At 39.9% G+C, this 18,752-nt stretch overlaps 1 protein-coding gene across 2 annotated transcripts in view; it reads left to right on the top strand.

Moving 5' to 3' along the window:
* Positions 1-18,752, top strand: part of PKP2 (plakophilin 2) — a 114,253-nt gene that overhangs the window by 58,054 nt on the left and 37,447 nt on the right. For both annotated transcript variants that reach the window (XM_023208942.3, XM_023208943.2), the window contains exons 6-8: positions 110-287; positions 16,948-17,065; positions 18,204-18,368. In XM_023208942.3, the coding sequence (XP_023064710.2) occupies positions 110-287; positions 16,948-17,065; positions 18,204-18,368 (461 nt within the window). The remainder of the gene's footprint in view (positions 1-109; positions 288-16,947; positions 17,066-18,203; positions 18,369-18,752) is intronic.

The following is an 18,752-nucleotide window of genomic DNA, read 5'->3' as shown; positions in this document are numbered from 1 at the left end:
TTTTTTGTGACTAGTCATAGCCCTGGAGTTGATGGCCTTCACTGAACTTGCCAGCAGTCGTTTTGGTCCCACCCTGCACTGTTTTCATGTTAACTCTGTGCTTTTCTAGGTTTGCTGTGGAATTTGTCATCTAATGACAAACTCAAGAATCTCATGATAACAGAAGCATTGCTTACGCTGACCGAGAATATCATCATCCCCTTTTCTGGATGGCCTGAAGGAGACTACCCAAAAGCAAATGGTTTGCTCGATTTTGACATATTCTACAATGTCACTGGATGCCTAAGGTAATGCTACCTGTACCCTGCCCTGATAGAAGATGTAATCAAAAATTAGGTCGCCCCAAGGAAGTCAGGATATATTCTGCCTTTGGTTCTTTCTCTAGTTACACAGTTTGTTTGTTTGTTTGTTTGTTTAAAAAAAAAAAATAGTCTCTCTCTGTTGCCCAGGCTGGAGTACAGTGATCTGCCTGCCTCACCCTCCCAAAGTGCTGGGATTACAGGCGTGAGCCACTGTGCCCGGCCTACACAGTTGATTTTTTGAGAGACTCTATTTGGATGGTAACTGAAGAAATTTATTATGATAATATGTTTATTTTATCTCCATAGTTAATCACACAGTAATACATATCAAATACCAATTTTGTGTAAAACATTATGTTAGCTACTGAAGGCTATACAAAGATGAATAAGAAAACCCTTGGCTGGGTGCAGTGGCTTACACTTGAAATCCCAGCACTTTGGGAGGCTGAGACAGGAGGATCACTTGAGGTCAGGAGTTCAAGACCAGCCTGGGCAACATAGCAAGACCCTGTCTCCACAAAAAAATGAAAACAATTAGCTGGGCATGGTAGTATGCACATGTAGTCCCACCTACTCGGGAGGCTGGACAGAGAATCTCTTGAGCACAGGAGGTTTGAGGTTCCAGTGAGCCCTGATTGCACCACTGCACTCCAGCCTGAGTGACAGAGCAAGACCCTGTCTCAAAACATACAAAACAAGAATATCTGTAAGGAATGTTTACTGGAGCAGGGGACACAGATAGAAGACAGCAGCAGTTCTCAAAGCTGGCCACAGGTCCAGCACCACCTGGAAGTTGTTAGAATTCTCAGGTCCCACCCCAGACCTCCTGAATCAGAAATGTTCAAGGTCAGGCCCAGCAGTCTAGTTTTAACAAGCCTCTAGGTGATTCTGACAGACACTGAGGTTTGCGAACTAAGATGTCAAAGGTGAAAGTGAAGCGCTGTGGGAATGCAGAACAAAGGATCATTCATGGCGTCTGGTGAGATCAGAAGGGCCCTAGAGAAGAGGTGTCAAGTGAGCTGGGCCTTGCTGGACTATTTCGGTAGTCAGAAATTCTCTAAAGATAAAGGACCACATTCTTGAAAGGTGTAAGAAGTGCCTAAATGGCCTTCCTTGAATCCATCTTCTGTACTGCCCATTGAATCTGCTTTTCTAGTGCACTTTTGATCCATCGCTCACCTGCTTAAACACATTTCACGTCTTAAAGTTTCTCTCCGGCTCCCATTGCCTTACCACATAAAACAGAGTTCTTAGTATGGCAGATGTATTAAGACTGTTTCCATTGAAAATGGTGGAGACCAAACTTAAACTCACTGAAACAAGTAGGAATTCATTGGCCCATGTGACTGAGCTATTGCAGGTCACTTGAGGAAGTGAAGGAAGTATACCAGGAACCATGGCCTTATTCCCTTTTTGGGACAGAATGCAGCATTCCTGGGACTCACTCTTTTTCTATTTGTATCTCATCTCTTCTTGCTCTTCTTTTTTCCTAGTGGACTCATTTCCTGCAAATGTAAACAAGCCTTCTCTGCTTAATAACTTAATCATAGGCAGCTCTTGCTTAGCCACACACACACAAAAGTGCACATCTTTCTTAAAATGATTGTGCCAATCACAGGGAAAGTTTTTTCCTGGCCTGACTTCAGAAAGGGGCACATCATTTGAGCCACTTTTGACCTGGATTGTCCAAGCCTGGATCAGATACCTACTTTTATAGCAAGGACAGCAAGATCTGTTACCATAAGAAAAGGGTGGAAGAACTTGCTGGGTGAACCAAACAAAAATGGAAGACATGTTGGTCCATGACAGTATACACAGCCCTTTTCAGTCTATCCACAACCTTCATTACCACCTTTTTTCCCACAAATATACTTCATACCCACTGAAGTACTTGCTTTTCCTTAGATGTCATAGTACTTTCTTATCAAGACTTTATTTAATTGTATTTGCCTGGTAAACATTTTCTATTATCTGCCTATTGAATACTTAATCTCCTAATGATTTAAAACCAAAGATAAAGTTTATGTTTTCTATGAAACATTTTCCAGCTTCCCCAGCAAAAGCTAGTGCTTGTTCCCTAGGGTTCAAATGGGAGTTTGTAGGCAAGTCACCACCGTTACTGATTTTGTCACATAGCTGTATTATGATAGTTGTTTACATACCTTTTCTACTATTAATAGATTGTGAATGCCATAGAAGCTAAGCCTATGCATTTAAAAACCATCTTTAATGCCTAACACTTAGCAAAGTTTTCAGCATATAGTAAGTGAGCAAGGTATTTCAATAAAATGAATAAATGAATGAGTGAATAAATGAAAATACATGGTGAATTTGGTGAATAATCGAGTCTGATAAGAGTGTGGAGTTTGTGGTAGAAAGTAATCAAACAGAAATTGGAAACATAGGCTAAAGCCAGATAGTGGGGATCTTGAGGATCACATTAAGGAGTTAACTTTTTTAAAAATTTCCGATTCAGGAAGTACACGTACAGATTTGTTACACAGGTACATTGCGTGATGCCGAGGTTTGGCCTTCTAATGTGCCCATCACTCAAATAGTGAACTTAGTACCCAATAGATGGATTTTCAACCCTTTTTGCTACTCTGTCCCTCCCTGCTTTTGAAATCCCCAATGTTTGTTGTTCCCGTCTTTGTATCTATTTGTATCCAGTGGTTAGTTCCCATTTTTAAGTGAGAATATGTGATATTTGGTTTTCTGTTGCTGCATTAATTTGCTTAGAATAATGGCCTCCAGCTGCATCCATGTTGCTGCAAAGGACATGATTTCATTCTTTTTCATGGCTGTGTAGTATTCCATGGTATATGTGTACCACATTTTCCTTATCCAGTCCCCTATTGATAGGCATCTAGCCATGTCTTTGTTATTGTGAACTGCTGTGATGAACATGCGAGCGCATGTGCCTTTTCGGTAGAACAATTTATTTTCCTTTGTATATACACCCAGTAATGGGATTGCTGGATTGAATGGTAATTCTATTTTTAGTTCTTTGAGAAACAGGGGTTAATTTTTTTTCTTCTGTAGGCAAAATTAGCTAGTATGGAGGACAGAGATATGATAATTTTTGTGGGAAGAAGAAGAATGATAGTATCAACAGGAAAGGTGTATTGTGAAGGTAAAAATCTAAAGGCAACGATGCTAGTTACAAATCTCTTCCTGTAGTCTCCCCTTACGATTGATGAGTAGAAGATATACATTGGTTGGTTGTAGCAATGCCCTGGTTGGCACACAGTTTTCAGAACATATAGTGGCTGAATACACTCTAGTCAGAATAGCACCGTTTTAAACAGTGTTTGCAAAACAGTCCAGAACACTTATTTGAATTTCACCTTCCAAGAGAAGAATATAGCCAAAATCTGGGAAGTGAGTACCATAATATATATGTTTACTAAACTGTCCCTTCCGATTTCATCTGTATATCTCATTTATAATAATAATAGCTAACATTTATTGTTGTTATGTTCTAGAAACTGCTCTAAATGCCTTATGAGGTTTTTCTCAGTTTATTCTCAGCAGCATCCCCAAAAGGTAGGTTTTCCTCATTTTATAGATAAGGAAACAACCTCAAAGAGATTGAGTGATTTTCCTAAAGTCGTATGGCTAGCAGTAGACAGAGTTGAAATTCAAATGCGAGAAGCTTGTCTTCAAAGCCGAAGGTCTTAGTATGCTAGATGCATTAGTATTTGTCACATGTCCACAGATTGTGCTTATGTGGATAAAGCCCCTGCCCTTCATAGTCTCAAGACATCACAGGGTCAGATATTGCCAATTTACAGGCATATTCAGTTGTCATTATGGGCATTGTATCAGCATTTCAATGCTGTTCTTTTTGAAGTTCTGTGCATGTAGAACTCTGCACTGCATTTCATATAATCAAAGAAGATACAAAGATGAAGCATATGAAATGGGACACCTTTCCAAGGTAGGAGATGGCATTATAGACGACTTCAGGGTAGATGTCATCACAATGACCACCAGGAAAGGCCACCAGGAGAATATTCAGGATATGAGTCAGAATGTACGAAAAGACCTCTATGGAACCTGCAGTCACATAGCATTGATTTCCAGGACATAGAGGTGTCTGCTAAGTAGTTGCTCATTTATGTCTCCAGCTCACTCTTAAAAAATTTTAAGACAGATGTTGACTGGTTCTAGTAAGAGTTCATCTTAGCTATATTTTTAAAAATCATGAATGTTACAGAATATCTTAATTGCCACAAATTGATTGGTGTTATTTTCTCCCTACATGTATTCAGAGCCAACAGTGAACTAAATTGAGTAGTATTTTGGGCATTGTGTTTGATTTAGATTACTATAGTAAATTCTTTCCATCTATTTTGGAGAAAAACTTGTGCATATACCAGTGACTTTCTCCATTTACTAGACTTGACATTGAGATCATTTCTGGTCTGCACGTGGCAATGGTGCTGAGCAAATCTGCTCTGTAGGTAGAATGTTTGCTTAACTAACAAACTTGTGGCAGTGACTTCAGTTCTGCCCACCTGAAGCTTCTATAGTGAGGTCACTCCTCTAAGAGAACATGCATAACTTATCCTTCAAAACAGACTAGCACTGTCAGGTCCACCACCTTGGGGATGCATCAGATCATTTGTCTTTAGGATGAGCATGTGCCCACAACAGCATTTACCACAGGCATCGGTGCTTTCTTTAGGGCCCTTTGGAATTACATACTTTTCACCACTGAAGTCACTCACTGAAAGGTGATACAAATTTTGCAACAGGGATAACCATGTGCCCACGTAAAGTTTCCATTGTTTTTCTTAAGTCATACTACACTAGCTTAATGACTGGTAAAATCCAAGATAGGAGAGGAAAATAAATTGTACACTCCAGTGTTGGAGCCGGCAAGTGAGAGGGATTCTTGGCATTTCAGCATCATTCCATGTTCAGTGACGCCATGTTGGTAGCTTGAGACTAGCCGTGATGGGAGTATTTTACTAAGAAACTGGCAAACACAAGCCAGGCACAGTGGTGTGTGCCAGTAGTCCCAACAACTTGGGAGGCTGAGGCAGGAGGATTGCCTGAGCCCAGAGGTCCAGCCTGGGCAACATGGACCCATCTCTAAAAACAAAGAAAGAAAGAAATTGACAAACACTACAAGTCAGACGTCTCCCCCTACCACAGCCCCAGAAAGCTGGTTGTTAAACATTTATCAGCAAGCTGCTAGCATTGAATTTCCATTAGTTGATTACTTTAACATCACAACGTAAGTAACTAAGGTATAGGCATATTTCTCCATAAACACTCCTTTTCAAAGAAGCAGCAATTCCTTTGTTTTCTTGGATGGTAATAATGAAACTTCAGCATGTTTTCTTCTTCTTCTTTCTTTTTTTTTCTTTTTTTTTTTCCCCTCTTTTTCTTTTTTTCCTCTTTCTTTTTCTTTCTTCAGTGGAGAAAAGCTGCTAAAATATCTCTTTTTTTTTCACAGCATCCTTTATTTACTTGGATAAGTATAACTTAGTTAAAATATGTATTGCAATTATCAGATTGCTCTTCCAAATATTTCAAATTCCAAAATATTTATATAATAGGCTTAGAATTTTAAACTACCAAAAAAGTAGGCCGGGCACAGTGGCTCATGCCTGTAATCCCAGCATTTCGGGAGGCCGAGGCAGACTGAGCAACAGGTCAGGAGTTCGAGAGCAGCCTGCCCAAAATGGTGACACCTCATCTCTACTAAAAATACAAAAAATTAGCCGGATGTGGTGGCGGGCACCTGTAATCCCAGCTACTCGGGAGGCTGAGGTAGGAGAATCGCTTGAACCCAGGAGGTGGAGCTTGCAGTGAGCCGAAATCACGCCACTGCACTCCAGCCTGGGCCACAGAGAAAGACTCCACTTCAAAAAAAAAGAAATGGCTGTCTTCTTTAATTCTCCCTCTAGACACACACACACCTATTGTGAGTCCTTTTTTTTTTTAGTATGAATTTATACTGTGGCTCATCCTAGGGAATTGGTGTAACCTGACTATTAACTCTGTTTTCCACATCACTGATTGGAAAACCTCTGAACGTAGCATAAATAAAACCAATGGTTATTATCTGGGATAAGTCTGAAACTGCTGCCAAAGATGTACCATCATTTCTGCTTATTATTCTTGTAGCTTCTTTCCTCCTCTTTCTTTCCTTCTTTCTCCCCTCCTCCTCCCTCAGCTTCTCTCTTCTCTTAAAGGACAAGAACTGAAAACAATTTAGAGATAATACATTAAAATGCCTCAGGGCTCAGGTAGGCACTTAAGCGGGCAGGTGTAAGACATGAGGAATGGGCTGGCTCTGTCAGCCTAGAGAAGGGGAAAAACACTTGCCCTAAGAGCAGTGAGAGTCAAGTTCTGCAAAACACTTAGGTCAAAACCAAACACGTCTAGGGAGCTTCTGTTGGTGGCCTCATTCTTCAGGGAAAGAAATTAAGTCCCCAAGACTCTTCCACAGTTACAGAACCAGCTATCAGAAATTTGAGAATGACAGCTAGTCCAGCCTTCTTGGGATTCTGCCACTAGTCTTCATTTATTCTCCCTCTTATCCAACGCCTTTGTTATTCCTGGAGTACTTGTTGAAGGCCTCCTCTATCCAAACCACTATTTAAATTTCTGAGATTTCAAAATGGAATGGGACCTATTTTTGCCCCAGAGGAACTCTGGGTTTAGTGGAGGAAAATGGCACCTGAAGAGATCGTGACAATCCTTTTGGTAAGAGATTAAAGAGAGGAATGAATAAACTGTTATCAAAGCATTGAGTTGCTTCACTCACTTTGCCTTGGGAGTTGGGAATTTTTTCTGGAGAAAGTCAAACTGTTAAAGGATGAGTAGGTGTTTGAATGTCCATCTCAGTCTTCAGATCATCATTCTATCATTAGGTCGTCTCCAGCATTCTTAAATACTATAGTCATATTAAAAATGTGAATTCATAAAGCCCTAAAAAGTCATTTTCCTGAGTTACTGTATTTTGTTGACCATCTACTTATGAGAAAAGGCTTACAAAATTGCCACCTTAAGATAAAGATGCAGTCTGCTTTATGAAGGTCTACCCAGAATTTGTCAGTACACATTATAAAACATATTCTTTTTTTCTCAATGCATTTTATGCCTGTGTATGCTAATGAAAGACAAAAAGCAATTTGTAATGCATTTCTCCTACAAATGACATAAAGTTCACTTTCTCCCACCTTTCATCATATAGTAAATGTGTTTTGAATGTATAATATCCTTTTATATATTACATTTTATTACTTAAAATTATTTAAATTCTTAAAAGAAACTTTCATTGTCTCTTCCACTGGAAATCTAGCTGGAGTGGGGAGTTGTCAGAGGAAGCAAACTGTACCTTTAGAAAGAAAAACTGTAACTATCAATCTTGTTTCTAATTAGTCACAGAGTTAAGGGCAAGTTGTTTTGGAATATCAATACAAGCTACTCTCTGAAAAATGAATGTCTCCTTGTACATTTTTAATATATTCAGTTACAACTGTCTTCTCCAGCACGTATACACCAAAAAACCACATACTGAATATAATTTTTAATGCATATCTTGGTACCAAACTTTAGAAATTTACTGCATCTACATTTTCATGATTATGCATTTTCTTCTCTTTCTTTCTTTTTTTTTTTTTGGAGACAGTCTTGCTGTGTCACCTGGGCTGGAGTGCAATGGCACAATCTCAGCTCACTGCAACCTCTGGCTCCCAGGTTCAAGCGATTCTCCTGTCTCAGCCTCCCAAGTAGCTGGGACTACAAGCGCATGGCACCTCGTCCAGCTAGTTTTTGTATTTTTAGTAGAGACGGGGTTTCACCATATTGGCCAGGCTGGTCTCAAACTCCTGACCTCGTGATCCGCCCGCCTCAGCCTCCCAAAGTACTGGGACTACAGGCATGAGCCAACGCGCCCAGCCTGTATGCATTTTCATTCTAGTTACCTTTGCTCATCCACATCTCATCCTGAATACTCATGACTTATTTGGTCTAGCCTTGTGCATAATCCCAGATAATTAAGAAGATAAGTAAATCAGGATCTAATTTTCTTGACTATCAAATAGCTATTTTTCTTTTTTGTAAGATGTAGCCCCCAAAAGAGGCCAGAACTTACTATTGAAAATCACAATCTAAATGCATTTACTTCTGGAGAAGAATTTACCATAAAACTAGAAGAGTAATGCTAGATGAGACAGTGCAAACAAAATGGAAACTTGATGAAAGTATCTAGATAGTTCAGCCCTGAGACTGGCTTTCCCAGAAATAGAAAGACAATTGAATCATCAACTTCAGCCTCAGTTATTTGGCTGATTATTTAAACTTTTCATGTTTCATGTGTAAACATAAGCAATATGAAGTTCGTAAATAATGGAATTGGCAATATTTCTAATGTTACACTATCATAACCGGTCATAACCATATTTTCTGTTGGTTTCTTTAGATATACAAACAAGTACATGGCTTAATTAATTAAATTACTTTGTAAATTTATCTTTTTTTTTTTTTTTTTTTGAGACAGTGTCTCACTCTGTCACCAGGCTGAAGTGCAGTGGCACAATCTTGGCTCACTGCAACTTCTGCCTCCCGGGTTCAAGTAATTCTCCTGCCTCAGCCTCCCGAGTAGCTGGGACTACAGGCATGTGCCACCATGCCCAGTCAATTTTTTATTTTTAGTAGAGACGGGGTTTCACCATGTTGGCCAGGTTGGTCTCGATCTTCTAACCTTGTGATCCGCCCACCTCAGCCTCCCAAAGTGCTGGGACTACAGGCATGAGTCACCGTGCCTGGCCAACTTTTTCTTTAAGTAAATTTAAAAGGTGGAAGTGGTATTTAAATGGGTAAATAAGATCCTGATTTTTAAAAATGATTGTTTTATGAACTGAGCTTCAGGGTTTTAGGCCATTATTTTGAAATATCTCAACAATTCTTAAGTTATTAAAGCAAACAAATAAAATCAAAACAAATATGACTGTGCTTACCTGGTCAACCATGGTCTTCCTGAACCCAGTGTTTTTAAGAGTACATGTCTCACTGAAATCCTCAAGCAGCACATCTACAACCAACTGACCCCTTTATGAAGGTCCCTGTTCTTCAGACTAACATTTCCCACTGTCCTATTTGTATCTTTACCAGATTGGCCCAGATTAAAAGTTGTACTTTACAGAAATTATGTAACACTTCTCTTTGCTAAAGAAACTCTTTATTCTTATCAATCAGTGCATAAATATTGACTGCCTGAAAATACATGAATAGGAACAATACAGAGGAAGAAAAATCAGGAAAGGAAACGAGATTAATTTTTACTCATTATATCAAGTGGACTGTTTTTGCTGGGTTTTCTTAATCAGTTAGCTTATGAGTTGAGTCTTGGGCAAAAAAAGAGAATTCACAAGAATGTCTTTATCAGAGACTTTTAATACCATCTTCATGTTTAAAGAAAAATATCTATATAGCTCAAATTGGTGTTTTATGAACTGTATTTTGTGACACTGAAAGTCTTTTTCCAAAAAATGTAAGATATCATCATAGTCAAAATGACTACTAAATTGTTTTTATTCATTATTATAAAAAGCGAGTGGGTTGATACATTGGGATAAAGCAACTGATGATTTTGTCACTGTCCTGTGGTTAAAATCTGTGCCTGTCTTGAAGGTACAGACTATCTAAGCATCATATTATTTTACTCTAGGTCTTAAACATCTTTATTATTCCTAGTCTGACATTCCAGACATCTCCTTTATGTGTCAAGAATGCTTATTCAAGTTGCAGTAGCTCTTCGGTATATTTTTAAAATTACAGTTTGCTGTTTATAATTAATTTTAAATGGAGTTTGGGATTCTGTCCTACATAATATATTCTAGCTAATTGAGAGGAAATTAATGTAGCCTGCCAGCCAGATGATTACTGGCTGAATTAACTACTCAGAATGCTTTTAGAAAACCTGAAAATGCAGGAAAGCAGAGCTAAAGGATTTTTTTTTTTTGAGATGGAGTCTCACTCTGTCACCCTGGCTGGAGTGAAGTAGCACTATCTCAGCTCACTGCAACCTCTGCCTCCTGGGTTCAAGCGATTCTCCTGCCTCAGCCTCCCAAGTAGCTGGGATTACAGGCATGTGCCACCACGCCCAGCTAATTTTTTATTTTTAATGGAGACGGGGGTTTCACCTTGTTGGCCAGGATGGTGTCAAACTCCTGACCTCAGGTACTCCACCCACCTTGGCTTCCCAAAGTGCTGGGATTACAGGCTGGGATTACAGGATTTTTAAGGTTAGATTTTCTCCTCTGCCACCTTCTAGTTTCATGGTATGAAATAGATGACAACATAGCTTTGTTCCATTAATTTTGCTTGTCCGGAAAGGACCAAGATGTGTAGGTTGTAGGGCTTTGTCCTACCTCCCAATGTTGCTCTATTTGCAGAATGAACAGCTGACCTTGGCTGATGTTTGCTGATACCTTCAGGAAATAATGTTGACTTCAGAGTAACAGACAAGCCTTCTTCTGGCATCGAGTTTTTCTTCCTCTTGCCAGTTCAAATGAGGCTTCCCTTTTGTCATGTGCAACCACAAGCTGACTGTGCTGCTTCTCTTAGTTAATCATAGACAAGGCCCAACTGTTTGATATGTATCAGGTGGGAGTTAAACAAAAGCCCAAGCCTAAATCTTAAATAACAAGAGGAAGAAGGATGCCTGCGTATCAGCTGATGTCTTGTCAGGTACCTACTTAGTCTTGGAATAGACTCTAACCTTGCCTACCAAGTGTTTTTCTGACTGGTACCACTTAGGGTCTTACCATATGGTTTACATTACACAGTATTAGGAAGCCTATAGTTGTTGGTGATGCGTGCATAATTTTTTAAAACCATTGAGGTGATCACTCAGCGAGTGCTGATTAGACCTTCAAGACTGGTCCCGGCCAGGTGCGGTGGTTTACGCCTATAATCCTAGCACTTTGGGAGGCCGAGGCAGGTGGATCACCTGAGGTCAGGAGTTTGAGAGTAGCCTGGCCAACATGGTGAAACCCTGTCTCTACTAAAAATACAAAAATTAGCTGGGCACAGTGGCACATGCTTATGATCCCAGCTATTCAGGAGGCTGAGGAAGGAGAACCAGTTGAACTTGGTGGCGGATGTTGTAGTGAGCCAAGATTTCACCACTGCACTCCAGCCTGGGCAACACAGCAAGACTCCGTCTCAAAAAAAAAAAGACTGGTCCCACAGCCACCAGGCCTTGTATATGATACATGCACATAAAGTGTGTGTTGGTAAAAACCATACCCATTATCAAGTAGCAATAGTCCCATTTAAAACACAAAATTTTGGCTGGGCACCATGGCTCACGTCTGTAATCCCAGCACTTTGGGAGGCCAAGGCAGAAGGATTCCTCGAAACCAGGAGTTTGAGACCAGCCTGGGCAACGCCATGAGACCCTGTCTCTACAAAAAGTAAATTCACTGAGCATGGTGACATGCGCCTGTAGTCCCAGCTACTCAGGGGGCTGAGGTGGGAAGATCCCTACAGCCTAGGAGGTTAAGGCTGCAATGAGCTGTGATTGTGCCACCACACTCCAGTCTGGGCAACACAGTGAGACTCTGTCTCAAAAAAATTTGAAAAAAAAAAAAAAAAATGTCTGGGCCAGGCACAGTAGCTTACACCTGTAATCCCAGCACTTTGAGGGCCAGGTGGGAAGATCACATGAGGCCAAGAGTTTAAGACCAGCCTGGGCAACATAGACTGTCTAGAAAAATAAATTAGCTGGACTTGGTGGTGCATGCCTATAGTCACAGCTACTCAGATGGCTGAGGCAGGTGCACCCCTTGAGCCCGGGAGGTTGATGCTGCAGTGAGGCATGATCATGCCACTGCATTGTAGCCTGGACGATAGAGTGAGACTAACTCAAAAACAACAAAATAAAACAAAACAAAAATTCTGCCTCCTAAAGTTCCTAATTTTGTCTGGTGGTGAAGCGTCTTGAAAAGATGCACTCAGACGTTATTGTTCCCGGCCATTTCATGTCCTGGAAACTAACTGTAGCCTTTTACTTTAACCATCTCCTTCAGCTCATTGTTTCCCCAGGCCCGCTGACCACACACTGTACACCGAGCTTGGATGTTCTGGGATTGGAACAAACTTCCTTTCAATGCTGGTCAATTAAGCATATTTGACAGTACCCCTGCACATAGCCACAGACAGACTAGCTTATATCCTACTTTATATGGAAGAGCCTGTAACAATCCTGTTAGAGCAGTTAATTCTGATTTTAAATGAGAATCACAGGTCAGAATTTCCCAGAATGAAATTCTAGGGCACCCTAATTTCAGGAATTTTGTGAAAATTACAGATCATGCTAGTTGTAAGTTGCCTACCATAATGTCTAGTGCAAACACTAAATTGTAGCTGGTTTTTTTTTTTCCATTTGTCACTGCCCATTCTTTGGTTTACCACATGAATCTAAGATTTAGTCACACTGTCATTAATCTCAACCATTAACATACCATTCTTCCTTTTAATTCTATCAAGGTCCAGGGCGTTGTGTTTTCTTTTCTCTTTTTCATTGTGACACTCAGGAATGTGTGAGATAAGAGGTCCTAGAGGGAGTGAAAAGTCACAGATTTGCTTTCTGATAAAACACCTGAATCCTCCTAAATATGTGAAGCTCTGTGACCATTTCAGAGACACACAGAGGTTCAGATTCTATTTCTTCCCCCATTACAAGTCACACTGCTGGAGAGATTCTTCCCGATATCAAGCACTGGCCACAAGTCAAGCTGGTGTCTTCCCATTTGGGACCAGTGAAGGTGAAGAACTCCAAATAATTCCTGCCTTTATGTGAAGAGTAGTTTGCCTCCTTCCTCACTCCCCGTCTCCTAAGGCTCTGGCCCCTTGCCTTCAACCCCTAGTCCAAGGAGCTGTTTTTAAATTTCAGTATATAACAGTTTACTGTTTTAGTTTTCCTAAAGGTACCCAGATATTTACTCAGACCTAGGCTTGATTATACCTGGGGAAATAAACCCATCGTTTAATCAAATGCAAATGACAGGCACTAAATTACACATTTTTAATATATTCTGTTGTTAACTTTAATAAGCACTTTTTATTGAGTAGCTACCATGTTTGTATGCTCATTCTCTTTTAATTTTCAATAAGGTCATTGTTTCAGTGTATTTCACTTATAGTTTTGAGATATTTTTCTATTGAGCCACCATTGGGTAATGTATGGGAAACTAATCAATAAATAGTTCTTATGATTCAAGAGATACATTGTAAAAAAGATCAATTCTGCCTAAGGATAGCCATGTTAATTTTCTGATTCCCTCAAGCTTAAGTACTAGCTGTTAAAAATATATATATATTTTAAGATGGATGTATCATTTTCTATAGTTATTGGTTATTTCAGGGTGGTACAATAACAAATTACTTTCTATCTAATGACTTCTATTCCTGGATGCAGTGGTATAAAATAATCTGCCCTTATCATTCATATTTCTGTGTAGTTGAGTAAGGTGGGAACTATTTTTGATATGCCGGAGCAATGGGGTTCCATGCACTTTCTGTCAGCAAAAGTATCGGCTGCCAGAAACCCCTGATAAGTCCCATTTCAAGCAAGTAGAGTCTGGATAATACCAAACAGCAAGACAACAGTTAGTACTTGTGAACTGGCGGTACTGCCAGCTTGACTTACACTCTAACCCGAAATAAACACCCTGAAGTTAAACAAAGCTAAGTCATCCATCTGCAAGGTACGTAGTGGGCTTAGCCAGGAAGAAAGACCTTTTGATTTGTCAAAGCAATTTTAAACTACTGCTATTTACCCCAGCTAGAGGTTGAAAAGGCCAAGGGGAAGCTTTTAAACATATGATAACATCACGTAGTTGGGGACATACGGTATTTGCAGACTGAATGAATGCTAGATGGGGTTTGCTGTGTTCTGGGCCACCCTGGGTGCAGAATAAAGAACAGCCCTCTTTTCCTGACTTTACCACTAATTTGCTGTCACTGGGAAAAGTAACAGAAACTCTTTTGGCTTCTAGTTTTTCATGTATAAAATAAGGAGACTGGAAAAGATGCTTTTTCAGTTTCTGTCAAGCTTCTGAAGCCCCATGATTCTTAAAGGGCTCACAAAGTAGATAGAGGATCTTGGTTGAAATGATCACTTCTTTGAAAAAAGCTAAGTAAAAAATTGTTTTATTTCCAGCTTATGAACCCATTCATTATTTTTTTTTAATGAACAAACTGTCCAAGTTTTTCAGGTACAGTAAAAATTAATAAGGAAGTAGAAGGGTCAAATGAGAATCAGTCACAATTCTGTTAAAAGCTTTCATTATATCAATTCAGCAGCCATTAAATTGTTAGTATATTCTTAGTTTTAGGTATGTTAGTCTTATCTCCTCAAATGTCAGGTTGAATCATGAAATTGCCATTTTTGAGGGTTAAAACAGTCGGGTTTTGTCAGTTTCCAGAGTTCAGAGTTCAACCTATAGATGTGATCTCCCTGAAACCAAGGTATAAAATTGTGTATCTTCCTCTCATTCCCTTTAGTTCTTCTTTTTTTTTGAGACTGAGTCTAGCTCTGTGGCCCAGGCTGGAGTGCAGTGGTGCGATCTCAGCTCACTACAAGCTCCACCTCCCGGGTTCACGTCATTCTCCTGCCTCAGCCTCCCCAGTAGCTGGGACTACAGTCATCCGCCACCACACCCGGCTAATTTTTGTTTTGTATTTTTAGTAGAGATGGGGTTTCACCGTGTTAGCCAGGACAGTCTCGATCTCCTGACCTCGTGATCCACCCACCTCAGCCTCCCAAAATTCTGGGATTACAGGCATTAGCCGCCACACCCAGCTCCCTTTAGTTCTTGATATAATGCTTAGGCACCTTTGTTTCTTTAACAAATATGCCTTGAAAGCAGTATTTTGAGGCAGAAGGCCTTTTGGAAATCACTTACATTACTTTATTTGGTTAATTTTTTAGACAGGGTCTTGCTCTGTGACCCAGGCTGGAGTGTAGTAACACAATCTCGGCTCACTGCAGCCTCAACCTCCAGGCTCAAGCAGTCTTATTCCTCAGCCTCCCAGGTAGCTGGGACTATAGGCACATGCCACCATGCCTAGCTAGTTTTTTGTATTTTTTTCTTAGAGACAGGGTTTAGCCATGTTGCCCAGGCTGGTCTTAAACTCCTGGGCTCACGCAATCTTCCTGGCTTGGCCTCCCAAAATGCTGGGATTACAGGTGTGAGCCACAGCTTCTGGCCTATATTATTTTAAAGATGAGGAAAATAAGGCTCAAAAATGTCTCGAAGTTGCAGTTCTTTTTGATGTTCAGAATGACACTAACACATTATAAACGAAAAGTCCTGAATACATTTTGGATATTCTACCTACCAGTAAAAGAAACTGATCTGGGCCGGACGTGGTAGCTCATGCCTGTAATCCCAGCACTTTGGGAGGCTGAGGCGGGCAGTTCACAATGTCAAGAGATCGAGACCATCCTGGCTAACCGACATGGTGAAACCCCATCTCTACTAAAAATACAAAAATTAGCTGGGCGTAGTGATGCACACCTGTAGTCCCAGCTACTCAGGGAGGCTGAAGGCAGGAGAATCGCTTGAACCTGGGAGGTTGCAGTGAGCTGAGATTGCGCCACTGCACTCCAGCCCTGGTGACAAAGCGAGACTCCGTCTCAAAAAACAAACAAACAAAAAAAAAGATCTGATACATTTTATAGGGACAGTTCTTAACAATTAAAGTTGGGAATAGAGGTGATTCTCAAGTTTTAAAAACCTGAAGGCCCCATTTTGTCATTCTTGTTGACTGAGGTATTGACACTTTTGGAAAAAAAAAAATATGTTTTTAAGTAGTTAATGCTAGTAAGAAAAACTTAATCTAAGGGAAGGTAGTAACAATAATACCAGACTATAAACGTGATGTGAATCTGCACTGTAATCCCCAAATGCATTACTTTCCTGTATTTGATAAGTTTCATTTCTCAGTAAACAACTTCCAGTTGTATGTTCAGTTACTGTTTGTAGAGAGGTGTCATGACTTAGCCATATTAGAAATAGAGAAGTGTAAAGATGTTCATGGGCCATACTCTTGACTGAAGCCTTACACACTGCAGACTCTTCCATGTTTTCTGTAACACCTCTCTGCCATTTTAATGGTAAAATGATCATATTTTAGAGCATCTGATTTAATATTTGTCAATAACAGTTTATACTGAAACCTAGAAAACCACAAAGAATATAGTCCAACACACTGTCTTTACAAATGAGGAAACTGAGGCCCAGAGCAACTTTAAGTTACTTAGAGTTAAAATTAGAGCAAATTGGGACTTGGCATCCAGTATATTATAATGTCTAATGTGCCAATGCTCTCGTTCTAGTTACAAAAACATTTGCCTCATATCCAAAACAGTCAAAATGGAGCGAAGATTAAGTAAATAATGTTTTGATCATGGTGCTTGGAGTGAAGTAGACGGAAGACTTATGACACGATTACGTGTTGTTTGGAAATATTTAGAAAGTATGTTCATAGTTGATCCTTTAGGCAGTCAGTGATTTGTTTCCAAACACCTGGAAGAAGCGTCAAGTAAAACTTCAAAACAAAGGATACACAGCCTAAGATTTACGGTTTTTTGCTTACTTTTTTCTGGTAGAAACATGAGTTCTGCTGGCCCTGATGGGAGAAAAGCAATGAGAAGATGTGACGGACTCATTGACTCACTGGTCCATTATGTCAGAGGAACCATTGCAGATTACCAGCCAGATGACAAGGTGATTCAAGAGATAACTATCCTGTTCTGTCTTATTAAATGTTTCAGAATATTCTTAAGATATTTGCTTGGTTTTAGATTTATTCACTGACTCAATTGCTGAGCCTAAGATTTCTCCATACATCGTTAGAAATATTAAAACCTATTGCCTTTTCTATTTTCCAGGCTCCAATGTCTAACTGTCTGTCTAACCTCACTATGTGGATATTTGAAAGGAGCACAAATGCTACATGTTCAGCAATGAATTTTAATGTATCTCTTTTTTCATTCCTAAACTTGCTCCTTCTGTTTATAATCCTTTTTTTTTTTTGGAGACAGAGTCTTGCTCCATCACCCAGCCTAGGCTGGAGTGCAGTGGTGCAATCTCGGCTCACTGCAACCTCCACCTCCTGGGTTCAAGCAATTCTCCTGCCTCAGCCTCCCAAGTAACTGGGATTACAGGTGTGCACCAACATGCGTAGCTAATTTTTTTTTTTTTGTACTTTTAGTAGAGACAGGGTTTCGCCATGTTGGCCAGCCTAGTCTTGAACTGCTGACCTCAGGTGATCCATCGCTTCGGCCTCCCAAAGTACTCTGTAAAGGCATGAGCCACAGCACCCGGCCTATAATCCTTCTTAATAATCATCACCATCCACCAAAAGAAGATGGAAATCTGAGTAATCATGGGCTACCTCTGAAAAGGCTTTCAGTTCTTCCACTTCCCTCTGATGCTTCTACTGTTTTCCTACATTGTGCATCTTTCATTCCAATTATTACAATAGCCTCCTAGTTGGTCCCTATAAACAGTATCTCCTCCTCTTCTCCAACTCAGCATGGCTAGTAAGTTACATATCTATAACTATAGGGTTGTTCTGGACACACTCTTTAGAAAGTAAACTAAAAAGACTCTCCATTGTTTAAGAAATTTAGCCTCTACTTCTTAGCATCACACTCCTGACTATTCATGATAACATTAGCTTTTCTAGACATACTCATTGTGTGTCTAGAAATACTCATTGACTCCCCCAGGCAACCCACAGTTTAAGCACACCCAATTGTATCTGGTAAACCTTGTAAGAGCTAAAGCCTGCGTCCTGTGCTATCACACCTGCAAGGATGTCTATATGTATACGATCAATATTCTTGTCCTGTTTTCTCAGGCCACGGAGAATTGTGTATGCATTCTTCATAACCTCTCCTACCAGCTGGAGGCAGAGCTCCCAGAGAAATATTCCCAGAATATCTATATTCAAAACCGGAATATCCAGACTGACAACAACAAAAGTATTGGGTGTTTTGGCAGTCGAAGCAGGAAAGTAAAAGAGGTATATTGGGAAATTTTTTAAAGAATGAGAAAGAGAGGGAGATAATGAGAGAGATTCTGTGTTTGTGTGTATGTGTATGTCTAAGTACTTGGTATATATTGGCACTATTTTAAGTTATTTTAATTCTTACATCAACCTTTTGAGGTGTGTATTATTAATACCCTCATTTACCAGTGAGGAAACAGAGACACAGTAAGATTAATTTTCCTGGAATAATTCAGCAAATAAGTAGAAGAGATTGAATACAATCCCAGGCAGTCTGGCTCCAGATTTTCATTGCTACCCATGAACCATACTGCTTTATGCCTTGTAGGTTAGGAAAGAAGCTTAATGCAGCATAGCTAATTGTATATAAATTGTTTTTATTAAAGTCAGCCCTGATAT

Source organism: Piliocolobus tephrosceles, chromosome 10, assembly GCF_002776525.5.
Source record: "Piliocolobus tephrosceles isolate RC106 chromosome 10, ASM277652v3, whole genome shotgun sequence".
Taxonomy (NCBI): domain Eukaryota; kingdom Metazoa; phylum Chordata; class Mammalia; order Primates; family Cercopithecidae; genus Piliocolobus; species Piliocolobus tephrosceles.
The sequence above is the reverse complement of the archived record's forward strand: the minus strand, read 5'-3'. Positions and strand labels throughout refer to the sequence as shown.